Consider the following 17083-nt stretch of genomic DNA (forward strand, 5'->3'; position numbering starts at 1 on the left):
ACATAACAGTTGGGGACCCAACACCCCACTCTCAGCAACGGACAGATCATCTAGACAGAAAATCAACAAGAAAAAAAATGGATTTAAGCTGCACTTTAGACCAAATGAACCTAACAGACATTTAAAAACATTTTATCCGCCGGGAGTGGTGGCTCAAGCCTGTAATCCCAGCACTTTGGGAGGCCGAGACGGGCGGATCACGAGGTCAGGAGATCGAGACCATCCTGGCTAACATGGTGAAACCCCGTCTCTACTAAAAAATACAAAAAAAACTAGCCGGGTGAGGTGGCGGGCGCCTGTAGTCCCAGCTACTGTGGGGAGGCTGAGGCAGGAGAATGGCGTAAACCCGGGAGGCGGAGCTTGCAGTGAGCCAAGATCCGGTCACTGCACTCCAGCCTGGGCGACAGAGCGAGACTCCGTTTAAAAAAAAAAAACAAACAAAAAAAAATTTTATCCAACAGCTGCATAATATACATTCTTTTCATCAATACATGACCAATACCCTAGGAGAGAACATGTTAGGCAGCAAACAAACAAATCTAAACAAGTTTAAAAGAACGGAAATCATATGAAGTATCTTTTCTGACTCTAATGGAATAAAACTAGAAATGAGAAACAAGAACTTGCAAATTTGTACAAATACATGAAAATTAAACATGTTTCTGAATGACCAATGGGTCAAAGAAGAAATTAGTAAGTAAATTTCTTAAACTTCTTGAAATAAACAAAAATAGAAACACAACAGTAACAAACCAAACACAAATGAATAGAAGAAAAGAAACAATAAAGATCAGAATAGAAATAAAATTGAGACCAAAAAAGAAAAAAAAGAACAAAGTTAATTTATTTGTAAAGGCAGACAAAACTGACAAACCATTAGTTAGACAAAGCAAGAAAAAAGTGAGAAGATCCAAATAAAATCAGAAATTTAAAAACTATACATTAAAACATACCACAGAAGAGGCCAGGCGCGGTGGCTCAAGCCTGTAATCCCAGCACTTTGGGAGGCCGAGACGGGCGGATCACGAGGTCAGGAGATTGAGACCATCCTGGCTAACACGGTGAAATCCCGCCTCTACTAAAAAAAAAAAAACTAGCCGGGCGTGGTGGCGGCCGCCTGTAGTCCCAGCTACTCGGAGGCTGAGGCAGGAGAATGGCGTAAACGCGGAAGGCGGAGCTTGCAGTGAGCTGAGATCTGGCCACTGCACTCCAGCCTGGGCGATAAAGCGAGACTCTGTCTCAAAAAATAAAATAAAATAAATAAATAATAACATAACATAACATAACATAAAAAAACATACCACAGAAATACAAAGGATCACTAGAGAGACTAGGACAACCAACCATACTCCAATAAACTGGAGTATGGATAAAGTCCTGGACACACTTATCAAGACTGAATCAAGAAGAAACCAAAAACCTGAACAAAACAATTACAGTAAGTTTGAATCAGTCATGAAGTCTCCCATTAAAGAAAAGCCCAAAACCCAATGGCTTCACTGTGGAATTCCACCAAACATTTGGAGAAGAACAAATGTCAATTCTTCCCAAACTGTTCCAGAAAACTGAAGAGGAAAGAATTTTTCCAAACTCATTGTATAAGGCCAGCATTACTCTGATGCCAAAACTAGACAAAGACACAACAAAAAAAGAACACCATAGGCCAGTATCCCTGATAAACATAGTTGCAAAAATTCTCAACAAAATACTAATAAGCAGAATCCAGCAGCACATTAAAAAGATCACTGACCATGATCAAATGCAATTTATCCCAGGATGCACGGATGGTTCAACATACGCAAATCAATAAATGTGATATATCACATCATTAGAATGAAGGATAAAAATCATATGATCATCTCAATAGACAGGAAAAAAAAGCATTTTATAATATTAAACATCCCTCATGATAAAAACTCTCAGCAAGTTGGTAGAAGAAACATACTTGAACACAATGAACTTTATGGCCAACATTATACTTAACAGGGAAAAGTTCAAAGTTTTTCTCTAAGATCTGGTACAAGACAAGATGGCCACTTTCATCACTTTTAGTCTACACAGTACTAGAAGTCCCAGCCAGAGCAATTAGACAAGAGAAAAAAAGAAAGGACATCCAAACTGTAAGGAATCCTTGTTTGCAGATATAATCTTAGAGAAAACCCTAAAAGCTCTACCGAAAAACTCCTAACACTGATAAATTACATAAAGTTACAGGACGCAAAATCAATGTACAAAAATCAGTAGCATTTCTATACACCACTAATGAACTAACAGAAAAAGAAACCAAGAAAGCAATTCCATTCACAATAGCTACAAACAAACAAAAACGAAATAATGTAGGAATCAATTTAACCAAGGTGAAAGATCTCTACAAGAGTAACTACAAACAATGATGAAAACTTGAGGACATAAAATAATGGAAAGGCATCCATGTTCATTGACTGGAAGAATTAATATTGTGAAAATGACCACAATACCAAAAGCAATCTACACATTCAATGCAATCTCTATCAAAATACCAATGACAATCTTCCCAGAAATTGAAAAACAATCCTAAAATTCATATGGAACCACAAAAGATCCCAAATAGCCAAAGCAATCCTGAACAAAAAGAACAAAGCTGGATGCCTCACACTACCAGACTTCAAAATATACTACAAACCTATAGTAACCAAAACAGCATGGTGCTGACATAAAAACATACACAGACCAATTAAAGAGAATAAGGAACCCAGAAATAAATTTAGAGCCAACTGATTTTTGACAAAGTCACAAAGAACATTCACTGAGGAAAAAACATCCTCTTCTATGAATGGTGCTGGGAAAACTAAATATGTATATACAGAAAAAATGAAACTAGAACCCTATCTCTTACCATATACAAAAATCAACTCAAAATGGATTGAAGGGCTACGCGTGGTGGCTCATGCTTGTAATCCCAGCACTTTGGGAGGCCGAGTCAGGCAGATCACCTGAGGCTGGGAGTTCAAGACCATCCTGCCAATATGGTGAAACCCCATCTCTACTAAAAATACAAAAACAAAAATCAGCAGGGCATGGTGGCAGGTGCCTGTAATCCCAGCTACTTGGGAGACTGAGGCAGAAGAATCACTTGAACCTGGGAAACAGAGGGTGCAGTGAGTTGAGATCGCACCACTGCACTCCAGCCTGGGCGACATAGCGAGACTCCATTTAAAAAAAAAAAATGGATTGAAGGCTTAAATGTAAGATCCAAAACTATTAAAGTACGGTAAGAAAATGCTTCAAAAACTACTAGAGGAAATTATTCAGGGCACTGGTCAGGACAAAGATTTTATAGAGAAGATTGCAAAAGCACTGGCAACAAGAGCAAAAACAGACAAACAGGATTACATCAAAATAACAACTTCTGCATAGCACGGGAAACAACAGAACGAAGATACAACCTGTAGAATGGGAAAAAAAATACCTGCAAAGTATACATCCAACAAGGGTTTAATATCCAGAAGATATAAGAAAGTCAAAAGCCTTAACAGAAAAGAAAAAAAAAATACTCCAATTTTAAAAAGGGCAAATAAGCTAAATAGGTATCTCTCAAAAGAAGATATACAGAAAGTTTATATTCAGGGCAACTTGAATCTATGCTCCCGGACTGCAATCCTCCATCTTGGCACAAATAAACTCCGTTGCAGGAAGTCAGGGAACCTGAATGGAGGAACCAGCTGAAGCCATGGCAGAAGAACATAAATTGTGAAGATTTCATGGACATTTGTTAGTTCCCCAAATTAATACTTTTTATAATTTCTTACACCTGTCTTTACTGCAGTCTCTGAACATAAATTGGGAAGATTTCATGGATATCTATTACTTCCCCAATCAATAATCTTATAATAAATTTCCTATTCCTGTCTTTAATCTCCTAATCCCATCATCTTTGTAAGCTAAGGATGTATGTCACCTCAGGACCCTGTGATGATTGCGTTATCTGCACAAATTGTTTGTAAAGCATGTGTGTTTGAACAATATGAAATCTGGGCACCTTGAAAAGAACAGGATAACAACGATTTTTAGGGAACAAGGGAGATAACCATAAAGTCTGACTGCCTGCAGGGCCAGGCAGAACAGTCATATTTCTCTTCTTTCAGAAAGCAAATAGGAGAAATACTGCTGAATTCTTTTCTCTTCAAGGAATAACCCTGGGAAAACGAATGCATTCCCAGGGGGAGGTCTCTAAAATGGCCGCTCTGGGAGTGTCTGTCTTATGCAGTTGTAGATAAAGGTTGAAATATGCCCTGGTCTCCTGTAGTGCCCTCAGGCTTGCTAGGATTAGGAAATTCCAGCCTGGCAAATTCTAGTCAGACCGGTTGCCTGCTCTCGAACCCTGTTCCTGTTAAGATGTTTATCAATGACAATGTGTGCCCAACGGACATGGACCTTCACCAGTAATTCTTGTTTTGCCCTGACCTTGTGATCTCACTCTGCCTCTCTCCCCTTGTGATATTTTATTGCCTTAGAAGCATGTGATCTCTGTGACCCATTCCCTATTCGTACACCCCTCCCCTTTTGAAACCCCTAATAAAAACTTGCTGGTTTTGCAGTTCAAGGTGCATCACGGAACCTGCCGACATGTGCTGTCACCCCCAGACACCCAGCTGTAAAATTTCTTTCTTTTGTACTCTTTCTCTTTATTTCTCAGACTGGCCAACACTTAGGGAAAATAGAAAAGAACCTACGTTGAAATACTGGGGGCTGTTTCCCCCGATAAAACTCTGTATCTACATTTAAAAATGACAATGACAAAAAAACATACAAATGGCTAACAAATATATGAAAAAAATGTTCAACATCACTAATTAGCAAGAAAATGCAAATCAAAACCTCAATGAGATACCATCTCATCCCAGAAAGGCTAATTAACTGATGACTAAGTTTTTGTCATCAAAACAACAACAGCAACAAAAAAAATGCTGGTGAGGATATGGAGAAAAGATAACTCTTATATACTGCTGGTAGGAATGTAAATTGGTACAACCACTACAGAAAACAGTATGAAGGTTCTTCAAAAAACTAAAAACAGTGGCCAGGTGTGATGGCTCATGCTTGTAATCCCAACACTTTGGGAGGCCAAAGCGGGCAGATGGCTTGAACTCAGGAGTTCAAGACCAGCCTGGGCAACATGGTGAAACGTTATCTCTACAAAAATATAAAAATAATTAGCCGGACATGGTGGCACATGCTTGTAGTCCCAGCTGTTCAGAAGGCTGAAGTGAGAGGATTGCCTGAACCCAGAAATTGGGAGGTTGCAGTGAGGCAAGATTACATCACTGCACTCCAGCCTGAGCAACAAAGTGAGACTCTATCTCAAAAAAAATGAAAAAAAAAAAAAAAAATACTGTATGATCCACTTTTGACTATATATCCCAAAAAAAGAAAATCAGTATGTCAAAGAAGCACTCCCAAGTTTACTGCAGGACTATTCACAATAGCCAAGATACGGAGTCAATCTAAGAGTCCATCAACAGATGACTGTGATAAAGAAAATGTGGTGGCCAGGCACGGTGGCTCACACCTGTAATCCCACCACTTTGGGAGGCCGAAGTGGGCACATCACCTGAGGTCGGGAGTTCGAGACCAGCCTGACCAACAGGGAGAAACCCTGTCTCTACTAAAAATACAAAAGTAGCCGGGCATGGTGGCACATGCCTGTAATTCCAGCTACTCAAGAGGCTGAGACAGGAGAATCACTTGAACCCGGGAGGCAGAGGCTGCGGTGAGCTGAGGTCATGCCATTGCACTCCAGCCTGGGCAAGAAGAGTGAAACTCTGTCTCAAAAAACAAAAAAAGAAAGAAAATATGGTATATATGCACAAGGGTATACTATTAAGCCATAAAAATGAAAAAAATCCTGTCATTTGCAGTAACATGGATGAGCATCAAGGATATATGTTAAGTAAAATAAGCCAGCCACAGAAAGATAAATACCACATGTTCTAACTCATATGTAGAAGCTAAAACAGCTGGCTTCATCGAAGTAGAAAGCAGAACAGCAATTACTACAGGCAGGGAAGGGTTGGGGGAAGGGAAGGAGACAAAGGTTGGTTAATGAATACTAAAGTACAGCTAGACAGGAAGAATAAATTCTAATGTTCTACAGCATTATTACATGATATAATTAACATTTTATTGTATATTTCAAATAGAAGAGATTGTGAATGCTTCTAACACAAAGAAATAATAAAATGTTCTAAGCAATAGATAGGCTAAGATTTGATTACACATTATATACATATATCAAATTATCACACTGTACCCCATAAATATGTACAATTATTATGTGCCAATTAAAAAATAAAAGCAAAATCTAGATTTTTTAAACTCCAATTAAAACTTCAATAACATATAATAATGAAGATATTTCTTTTTTTTTTTTTTTTTTTTTTTTTTTTTTTTTTTTTTTTTTTTTTGAGACGGAGTCTCGCTCTGCCGCCCAGGCTGGAGTGCAGTGGCCGGGTCTCAGCTCACTGCAAGCTCCGCCTCCTGGGTTTACGCCATTCTCCTGCCTCAGCCTCCCAAGCAGCTAGGACTACAGGCGCCCGCCATGTCGCCCAGCTAGTTTTTTGTATTTTTTAGTAGAGACAGGGTTTCACCATGTTAGCCAGGATGGTCTCGATCTCCTGACCTCGTGATCCGCCCGTCTCGGCCTCCCAAAGTGCTGGGATTACAGGCTTGAGCCACCGCGCCCGGCTGAAGATATTTCTTAGACTCTATCATGAATTGATTCTTGAGTAGTATCCTGCCATAGAACATTCTGCTTCTTACGTTTATCAACTGTAATAACTGACATTTGAAAAGCTATCTCCAGGCATTATTTGTTACAAAAAATTATTTTGCTACAGGGAACAATTATGATGTGAATAATTTCACCTCAGATAACATTTGTTAGTAGAATAAGCTTTCAATTTCTTCACTCTGGTTTTATTCATGATCTCTAATGCAAAATTAAAAGGTTCTGGGCAGACCCAGTGTCTCACACCTGTAGTCCCAGGACACTGGGAGGCCAACGCAGAAGGATCGCTTGAGGCCAGCAGTTCAAGACCATCCTGGGCAGTAAAGCAAGATGCCCCCTGACCCCCATCTTTTAAGAAAAAAAAAATTAAATTAAATTTTTAAAGAAAGCTTCAAATGCTTTTATCTGCTATGTAATATTTTTATTACGCATTACTTTACAAAAACATTTCTACATTATCAAATCTGACCCTCAAAATTCAGTTAGATAGATATTATCATTCCCATCTTGTAACTGAAAAAACTGCAAGAAAATCAAGTGATTTGCTCAAGGTTCTTCCACTACTCTGGGGCTGAGACTGAAAGGTCTACTCTACAAGTTTTATTTGTCCAAAGAGTACATAATGAAAAAGGCTATCAACTTAAGGCTCAGCATATATGGACACTGACAAAACTGTTCCAATATCCTACGTGCTGTTTGCATCCCAATCTATAGTATTCACCAACTACCAGTGCTGTGAACACGAGTAGGTCCTCTGTACTACAGGGAGCAAAGAAAGAACATCGGCAGTCCCTTTCTTCCTTTCTACTACCTAAGATTTGAGAGAAAATGAAGAGCTCATAGGAACAGTAGAAAAAAACAAGTCAGGAAAAAAAAGAAAAAATATATATCCCAAGAAGGTAAAGGTCAATGGAAACTACAATCAGGAATCTGGCAAACTGAAGCCTAAAAGAAGAAAAAGACCAAAACAAAAGTCTACACTACCAGAGATGTGCAACATGTTTGAGACTCCTTCCATAAGAAGCCAAATTCTACAAAGTATCGGCACCATGCATCTCAAATAGCAAAAGAATGTATAGGCAATACATTCTCATGACTGTTACCTTAGGGATACAGAGGCATCAATATGTAAAAACAGAACAGCCTAATCAGTTTCCCAGACCATATCTGAGATATTACTCCCCAAACCTAACAACTTACTAATTTGAGATATTTTACAAGGGAACAAATTATATGGCAAAAACTTATCTAAAATACATCTCTAATGGGGATATAAATGATGTTTTCATTTCATCTTCCAGTTCACCTGGCAGAGAACACTGAATATGAAAACTGCTCGAAGGATACATAGTGTCAAAATCAAGATTTGGTTGGTTTGGCAGTATGGGGGTGGGGTGAAACATAATTTCTATGTGGTCCAATCTTTTAAAATCAAGAAATAATGTATGTGGGTAAATGAATTTAAATTGAAATTTGAAGAGAATAACAAGATAACCCCTCAAAAAATCACATACAATAAAAAGGCAAAAGGTGCTACTGATTAAGAAAACCAAAACTTTTTTTTTTTTTTTTTTTTTTGAGACGAGTCTCGCTCTATCGCCCAGGCTGGAGTGCAGTGGCGTGATCTTGGCTCACTGCAAGCTCTGCCTCCTGGGTTCATGCCATTCTCCTGCCTCAGCCTCCCAAGCAGCTGGGACCACAGGCACCCGCCACCACGACTGGCTAATTTTTTTGTATTTTTAGTAGGGACGGGGTTTCACCATGTTAGCCAGGATGGTCTCAAACTCCTGACCTCGTGATCCGCCCGCCTCCACCTCCCAAAGTGATGGGATTACAGACATGAGCTATCGCACCCGGCGAAGAAAAATAAAACTCTTAAGCACCCGGTAACACTAAGTAAAAGATATAGACGATCTTTTTTTAAAAAAAGACACAGCTATGTTTTAATACTACTACTAATAAAGAAATGCAAGAAAGTGATTATGATAAAAGTTAGGATAACAGTTTCTTAGGAGACAAGGGGTGGTACATGGAAGGTCATCTGGAGTTACTGGCAAATTTTTTTTTTGTTTTGAGACAGAGTCTTGCTGTGTCGCCCACACTGTAGTGTCGTGATCTTGGCTCACTGCAAGCTCCGTCTCCAGGGTTCACGCCATTCTCCTGCCTCAGCCTCCTGAGTAGCTGGGACTACAGGCCCCCGCCACCACACCTGGCTAATTTTTTTGTATTTTTAGTAGAGACGGAGTTTCACCATGTTAGCCAGGATAGTCTCAATCTCCTGGCAAAGGTCTATTTTTCAATCTAAGTGGTGATTACAAGAAGGTTTGCCTATGACTTGTTCAGCTATACGGTAAGTGTGATTTTCAGTATCTGAATTTTGTTTTACAACAAAAATGCTAAAAATTACTGATGATCAACACAAAATGATACGGTTTGACTGCATCCCTACCCAAACCTCATCTCAAATTGTAAGTCCCACATGTCGAGGGAGGAATCCAGTGGGAGGTGATTGGATCATAAGGACAGTTTCCCCCATGCTGTTCTCATGATAGTGAGGGAGTTCTCACAAGATCTTATGGTTTAAAAGTGGCAGTTTCCCCTGAGCACTCTCTTTCTCCTGCCGCCATGTAAGACATGCCTTGCTTCCCCTTCGCCTTCTGCCATGAAGTTTCCTGAGTCCTCCCCAGCCATTCGAAACTGTGAGTTAATTAAAACCTCTTTCCTTTATAAATTACCTAGTCTCAGGTATTTCTTTATAGCAGTGTGAAAACAAACTAATACACGAAATGTAAAGTCTTAAATAGGATCTAAATCAACCTCAAGGGTACTGAAGGAATTTTGTCTGATGGAAAACATGACACAAATTCAACAATGAAAAAATATACCTTGAGAAAAAGAAAGGGAAGAACAGATCAAGCAGAGATTTGAGGAAGTAGCACCACCTGTCACCAAGTTAATCTGCAAAAGAAAAGGTTAGGGGGAGAAGAATGCTATTGTTTTGGAAGATTATACAGACTATCAATGAGATGGGAGACAAAAAGACACTTTAATACAAATTACAAACTGGTATAAAACCACTCTATGTATATGATGATGACCTTCAGCTACTCAAACATCTACTGGCACATTCTCTAAACACATACCATCTGTTAAAATTCTTGAATATCTTGCTGATAATGTTGCCTGTCAGAAGGTACAGAACAGAAAAGAGAATTAATGCAGACCAACAAGAAGGAAATGGTAAAATCTTGGGAGAAAAAAGCCATCTTAAGAGTTCATAACAACAAAGAGAACAAATTTGGAAAACAAACATTCAGCCTACGATTGAAGGGGAAAAAAGATGTACAGAAGAGATAGGTATTAATTCCACCAAAAACAGAAAGGAAAAAGAAATCCTATATAAAAACTTCCACTTCTGGCCAAGATGGAATGACAGGCTGGATTTAACCTCCCACCAGGAAAATAACAATAATAATAATAAACCAAAAATACTGACCAACCTACGAAACAATGGTTTTCACAATACTCCCCATCAAATAATGAAGGATAGTGACTACTGAGAAAGGAACCAAATGAAGTTAGCAATACAATTGTCTAGCTTACTACTGTGAGTTCCCAGCTATGGGAAAGGGAGAGAAAACTCAGAAGGCGTCCAGTGAGGAGAGGGATTGGGAAATAGGGGATGCCAATACAGCTAGAGTTCACAGGAGAAAGTACCAGAGAAAAGAGAAGAACATACAGGGAACTCAAGAAATCTGCAGTCTTCCTCGAGTATTCAGCAGAGTATGGAACAGTGCATGTTTGTCAGTAAACTCCTTAAGGCAAGAGGGAAACTATTAGAAGAAACTATCTGCAGACTCACACAGCTGTTTGCACCAGTCAGAGTAGAAAATTTCATAATTCACAAAGCACTCCCTTTCCTCATCAGTGAGGCAAAATTAGTTCTATACTAAACACTGTGCTGATACCAGTTAGCAAAGTGTAAAGGCAAGACCCAAAAGCACCAAACTGACTCCAAGCAACTTAAGTGCCTTCTAACACAAAGCTCAGTATTTTACAGAACACAAAAATATCTAGCATCCAAAAAGAGAATTCAACATATCTGACATTTTCCACTAAAAAATGTACCACTAAGGCATGCTAAGAGCCAGGAAAATATGACCTATAACAAGAAAAAGTAATCAATTACCACTGACCACAAAACAAAACAAATAATCAGTAGTGAAGGACATTAAAGTATTATTTTAAGTCTATCCCATATGTTCAAGACACTAAAGTCACAACTCAGCCAGGTGCAGTGGCTCATGCCTGTAATCCCAGCACTCTGGGAGGGTGGTATGGTTTGGATCTGTGTCCCTGCCGAAATTTCATGTTAAATTGTAATTTCCAATGTTGGAGGTAGGGCCTGGTGGGAGGTAATGGGATTATGGGGACAGTTTCTCATGGTTTAGCACCATTCCCCTTGGTGCTGTCTTGGCAGTAGTGAGTTCTCATGAGATGGTTGTTTAAAAGTATGTGGCACGTATCCTCTCTCTATTCCTCCTGCTCTATGTGAAGTATTGGCTCACTCTTTGCCTTCCGCCATGATTATAAGTTTCCTGAGGCCTCCCTAGAAGCTGAGCAGATGCCAGCATCACCCTTCCTGTACAGCCTGAAGAACCATGAGCCAATTAAACCTCTTTTCTTTATAACTTGCCCAGTCTCAGGTATTTCTTTATAGCAGTGAGTGAGAATTGACTGATACAGAAAATTGGTACGAGGAATGTGCACTGCTATAAAGACACCTTAAAATGTGGGCGCAGCTTTGGATCTGGGTAACAGACAAAGAGGTTAGAAGAGTGTGGAGGGCTCAAAGATAGGAAGATGAGGGAAAGTTTGGAATTTCCTAGAGACTGGTTGAACGGTTGTGACCAAAATACTGGTAGTGATATGAGAGTGAAGGCCAGGCTGACGAGGTCTCAGATGGAAATGAGGAACTACTGGGAACTGGAGTAAAAGTCACTTTTGCTATGTCTTAGCAAACAACCTGGCTGTACTGTGCCCCTGCTCTAGGGATCTGTGGAACTTTGAACTTGAGAGGGATGATTTAGGTTATCTAATGGAAGAAATTTCTAAGCAGCAAAGCATTCAAGATGTGGCCTGGCTGCTTCTAACAACCTATGCTCATATGCATATGCCAAGAAATGACCTAAAACTGGAACTTATATTTAAAAGGTAAGCAGGACATAGAAGTTTAGAAAATTTGCAGCCTTGCCATGTGGCAATAAAGAAAAGCACATTTTCAGGAGAGCAATTCAAGCCCACAGCAGAAATTTGCATAACTACCAGAAAGGCAAGTGCTGATAGCCAAGACAATGGGGAAAAGGCCTTGAAGGCATTTCAGAGACCTTTGCAGCAGCCATTCCCATCATAGGACCAAGGCATAGGAGAGAAAAATGATTTCCTTGGCCAGGCCGAGGATCCTGCTGCCCTGCACAAGCTCAGGACACTGCCCCCTGCATCCCAGACACTCCAGCTCCAGCTGTGACTCAAAAGGGTCCAGGTAAAGCTCAGGCTGCTGCTTCACAAGGCGCAAGTTATAAGCCCTAGCAGTTTCCACACTATGTTAAGCCTGCAGGTGCAACAGAACGCAACAGCTGAAGCTTGAGAGTCTCTGCCTAGAATTCAGAGGATGTATGGAGAAGCTAAGCAGAACCCTGATGCAGGGGCAGAGTCCTCATGAAGAACCTCTACTAGGGCAGTGAGGAGGAGAAAATGTAGCATTGGTGCCTCCACAAAGGCACTGCCTAGTGGAGCTGTGAGAAGAGGGCCACTGTCCTTCAGATCCCAGAATGATAAATCCACCAAGAGATTGCACTCTCACCCTGGAAAAACCACAGGCACACAATGCCAGCCCTTGAGAGCAGCCATGGGGGCTGAGCCCTGCAACGCCACAGGGCAGAGCTGTCCAAGGCCTTGGGTGCCCACCCCTTGTATCAGTGTGCCCTAAGTGTGGGACATTAAGTCAAAAGAGATTATTTTGGAGCTTTAAGATTTAATGAGTGCCCTACTGGGTTTCAGGCTTGCATGGGCCTGTAGCCCCTTTCTTTGGGCAGATTTTTCCCTTTTGGAATGGGAGTATTTACCCAATGCCTATAACTAGGATCTTGGGAGTAACTCACTTGTTTTTCATTTTACAGCCTCATAGGTGGAAAGGACTAACCTTGTCTCAGGACTTCTGAGTTAATGCTAGAAATGAGTTAAGACTTTGAGGGACTACTGGGAAAGTATGATTATATTTTGAAATGTGATAAGGACATGGAGATTTGGGAGGGGCCAGAAGAGGAATGATACGGTTTGGATCTGTGTCCCCGCCCAAATCTCATGTTGAACTGCAATACCCATTGTTGGGGGGGGCCTGGAGGGAGGTAATGGTGGTGGTGGTTTCTCATGGTTTCACACCATCCACTCTTGATGCTGTCATCACAACAGTGAGTTTTCATGAGATCTGGTTTAAAAGTGTGTGGCATCTCCCCCTCCCCCTTCCTCCTGCTCTATGTGACCTGTTAGCTTATTCTTTGTCTTCCACCATGACTGTTAAGTTTCCTGAGGCCTCCCAGAAGCTGAGCAGATGCCAGCACCATGCTTCCTGTACAGTCTGTAGAACCATGAGTCAATTAAACCTCTTTTCTCTATAAATTACTGAGTCTCAGGTATTTCCTTTTTTTTTTGAGATGGAGCGTTACTCTGTCGCCAGGCTAGAGTGCAGCAGCACAATCTCGGCTCACTGCAAGCTCTGCCTCCCAGGTTCAAGCGATTCTCCTGCCTTAGCTTCCCAAGTAGCTGGGACTACAGGCACGTGCCACAACACCTGGCTAATTTTTGTATTTTTAGTAGAGACAGGATTTCACCATGCTGGCTAGGATGGTCCCGATCTCCTGACCTCATGATCCACGCACCTTGGTCTCCCAAAGTGCTAGGATTACAGGCATGAGCCACTGCACCCAGCCTCAGGTATTTCTTTATAGCAGTGTGAAAACTGATTAATACAGAGGCCCAAGTAGGAGGACTGCCTTGAGGGCAGGAGTTCAAGACCAGTCTGGGCAACACAGCTAGACCCCATGTCTACAAAACAAAAAAATTAGCCAGGCATGGTGGCACATGCCTGTAGTCCTAGCTACTTGGGAGGCTGAGGTGAAAGGATCACTTGAGCCCAGGAATTAAAGGTTATAGTGAGTCATGATCGTATCACTGCACTTCAGCCCAGGCACAGAACAAAAACTCTGTGGCTTCTCCCGTTGCTGCCTGTTGCTATGCAGCCAACCTGCTTAGAAGGAGCTGGGTCGCGCCACTGTGCAAAACCCGCCAGCTCCACATGGCAGGTGAAATGCACTGGTTTAGAACTTCTGATGTCTTTCAAACCACTCTAGCCAGTGTAGCCCCAGTATTTACCATGACAAAATTTGACAGAGAAATGTTACTTCTTTTGAAGGGAAGAAAACTGAGTTATACCAAGAGTTAGATCTTCAAGCTACAGATTTGAGATTTCACCATGTAATGAGTATCACAGCCAGAAATAATAGGATTATCATGAGAATGGAGTATCTGAAAGCTGGGATAACTCGAGAGTGTCTTCTGATTTTAGATTATCATAATTTAAACTCACAGCAATGGCTGTTCCGAGAACTCTCTCTTCACAATTGTCTGGAGAGGGTCAACTTGTTACAAACCCTTTAACTTTTTGAGTTTAGAGCTATAGAAGTGTTCCTGCAATACTTGATCAACACCCTTCAGGTGAAACTTAGCATTTTCCAGCCACTGATCCTCGAGACACTGGAAGCTTTGGTGGACCCCAAACATTCTTCCGTAGACAGAAGCAAACTCCACATTTTACTACAGAACGGCAAAAGTCTACTAGAGTTAGAAACAGATACTAAAATTTTCAAAGAGTCAATCTTGGAGATCTTGGATGAGGAAGAGTTGCTAGAAGAGTTCTATCAAAATGGAGTGACCCACAAGTCTTTGAAAAGAGCAGTACTGGGACTGACTATGCAGAGGAGATGGAGTTGCTGATGGAAAACTACTACCAACTGGCTGACGATCTCTCCAATGCAGCTTAGGAGCTTAGGGTACTGATTGATGATTCACAAAGTATTATTTTCATCAATCCTGACAGCCACCATAATATGGTAACATTATCAAGTTACCATAACTTGATAATGAAGTTGAATCTACAGCTGACCATAAGAACCTTCTCTCTTTTGCTCTTTGGAGTAATGGGAGTTGTTTTTGGAATGAGTTTGGAATCTTCCCTTAAAGAGGCCCAATGAGTGTTTTGGCTGATTACAGGAATTATGTTCATGGGAAGTGGCCTCATCTGGAGGCGCCTGCTTTCATTCCTTGGACAACAGCTAGAAGCTCCACTGCCTCGCATGATGGCCTCCTTACCTAAAAAGACTCTTCTAGCAGATAGAAGCGTGGAACAAAAAACAGCCTCAGACCCAATGGACTTGGATCAGGCAGGAGTATCCTAACAAACAATGAGGAACAACCCTGTGGACACTGAAGTTTTTTTTTTTTTTTTTTATAGTCACAGGTAACTTCTGATACTTTCATTATTTTCTTATATGGAGTCAGACACTTGAAAAAAATTAGTATCTGATGACAAAATATTTTGGAAGTCACAATACTAGAACTTGATTGCATTTCCAGAATTCTGAGTTAAAGAAACAAAGTGTTTGCTTTGTAACAGGCTAAAATTCTATTTCCTGCAAACTTTAAATGCTGTTTTTAGACATGATGTGAGGCAACAAAAGAACAGAGAGTTGTACAAGTTTTATTTAATTTATACATAACAAGAAAAGTACAATTTCAGGCTGAATGAAGCCTAGGAGCTTGACAAAACCATAGGAAGCCATAGTTCTTTGTCACTCACTACAAGGAATTACGTTCATGTGAATTTCTGATTCTCAGGTGACTAAAAGCTACCATTCTATGTATTAACCTTAAAACAAATTCTGGAAGTTTGTGCTTTAAAAATCAAACTTTGACATAACATTATTTTCTTATATTTGCCCCCCCTTTTATATAAGATGAATAAAAAGAAAGAATTTTTTTAAAAAGACCCAACTGAACTTGCATTAAAAGGATTTGTATCCAGAACATAAAATCCAGGACATAAAAAGAACACTAAAAACTCAGTAACAACAACAACAAAAAAAAAAACAGTTTGAAAAAAATAAGCAGAAGATTTAAACAGACAAGAAGATACAAGGACAGCAAATAAGCACATGGAAAACACTCAACACCATTCATTAGTCATTACAGAAATGTAAACTGAAACCATAATGAAACACTATTACACACCTATTAGAATGGCTATAATTAAAATGACTGACATTAAATATGGGCAAAAATATGAAGCAATTGGAACTTTCATACACTGCCAGTGGAAACATAGAACACTATATCTACTTTGGAAAATAATTTGGCACTGTGTTAGAATGCTACACATACAACTAATATATATGATCCAGCCACTCCATTCCCAGGTATCCAATCAAGAAAAATTAAAGTATATTTTCATAAAAGACATACACCAATGCTCAGAGCAGCTTTATTTTTTTTATTTATTTATTTATTTATTTATTTATTTATTTATTGAGACAGAGTTTCTTTCTTGTTGCTCAGGCTGGCGTGCAGTGGCAAGATATCGGCTCACCGCAACCTCCACCTTCCGGATTCAAGCGATTCTCCTGCCTCAGCCTCCTAAGAAGCTGGGATTACAGGCATGCACCACCATACTCAGTTACTTTTGTATTTTTAGTAGAGACAGGGTTTCTCCATGTTGGTCAGGCTGGTCTTGAATTCCTGGCCTCAGGTGATCCACCCACCTCGGCCTTCCAAAGTGCTGGGATTACAGGTGTGAGCCACCGCACCTGGCCTAAGAGCAGCTTAATTTGTAACAGTTAAAGTGGAAATAACCCAAATGTCTATCAAACACAAGACCAGATAAACAAAATGTGATATACTCATACAATGAATATTATCTGTGGGGTTTTTTTCGAGACAGTCTTGCTCTGTCACCCAGGCTAGAGTGCAATGGCACGATCTCGGCTCACTGCAACCTCTGCCTCCCATATTCAAGCAATTCTCCTGCCTCAGCCTCCCGAGCAGCTGGGATTACAGGCACATACCACCACGCCCAGCTAATGTTTGTATTTTTAGTAGAGACAAGGTTTCACCATGTTGGTCAGGCTAGTCTCAAACTGCTTACCTCGTGATCCACCCGCATTAGCCTCTCAAAGTGCTGGGATTACAGGCGTGAGCCACCACGCC

General features: G+C 40.4%; 1 protein-coding gene and 1 pseudogene across 6 annotated transcripts in view; one reads left to right on the forward strand and one right to left on the reverse strand.

The window, feature by feature from the left end:
- TBC1D15 (TBC1 domain family member 15) overlaps positions 1 to 17083 on the reverse strand; it is an 83179-nt gene that overhangs the window by 58091 nt on the left and 8005 nt on the right. For 2 of the 6 annotated variants that reach the window (XM_033221253.1, XM_033221254.1), the window contains exon 1: positions 7013 to 7093. The exons of 2 other annotated variants lie outside the window; for them this stretch is intronic. In XM_033221253.1, the coding sequence (XP_033077144.1) occupies positions 7013 to 7078 (66 nt within the window). In that variant the 5' untranslated portion in view covers positions 7079 to 7093. Of the gene's footprint in view, positions 1 to 7012; positions 7094 to 9651; positions 9720 to 17083 lie in introns of those variants that run through there. 2 more of the 6 variants (XM_033221259.1, XM_033221257.1) reach the window with 1 other exon arrangement.
- LOC117090756 lies at positions 8208 to 15279 on the forward strand (annotated as a pseudogene).

The sequence above is a fragment of the Trachypithecus francoisi genome, unplaced genomic scaffold (assembly GCF_009764315.1).
Source record: "Trachypithecus francoisi isolate TF-2019V2 unplaced genomic scaffold, Tfra_2.0 Lachesis_group11, whole genome shotgun sequence".
NCBI lineage: Eukaryota > Metazoa > Chordata > Mammalia > Primates > Cercopithecidae > Trachypithecus > Trachypithecus francoisi.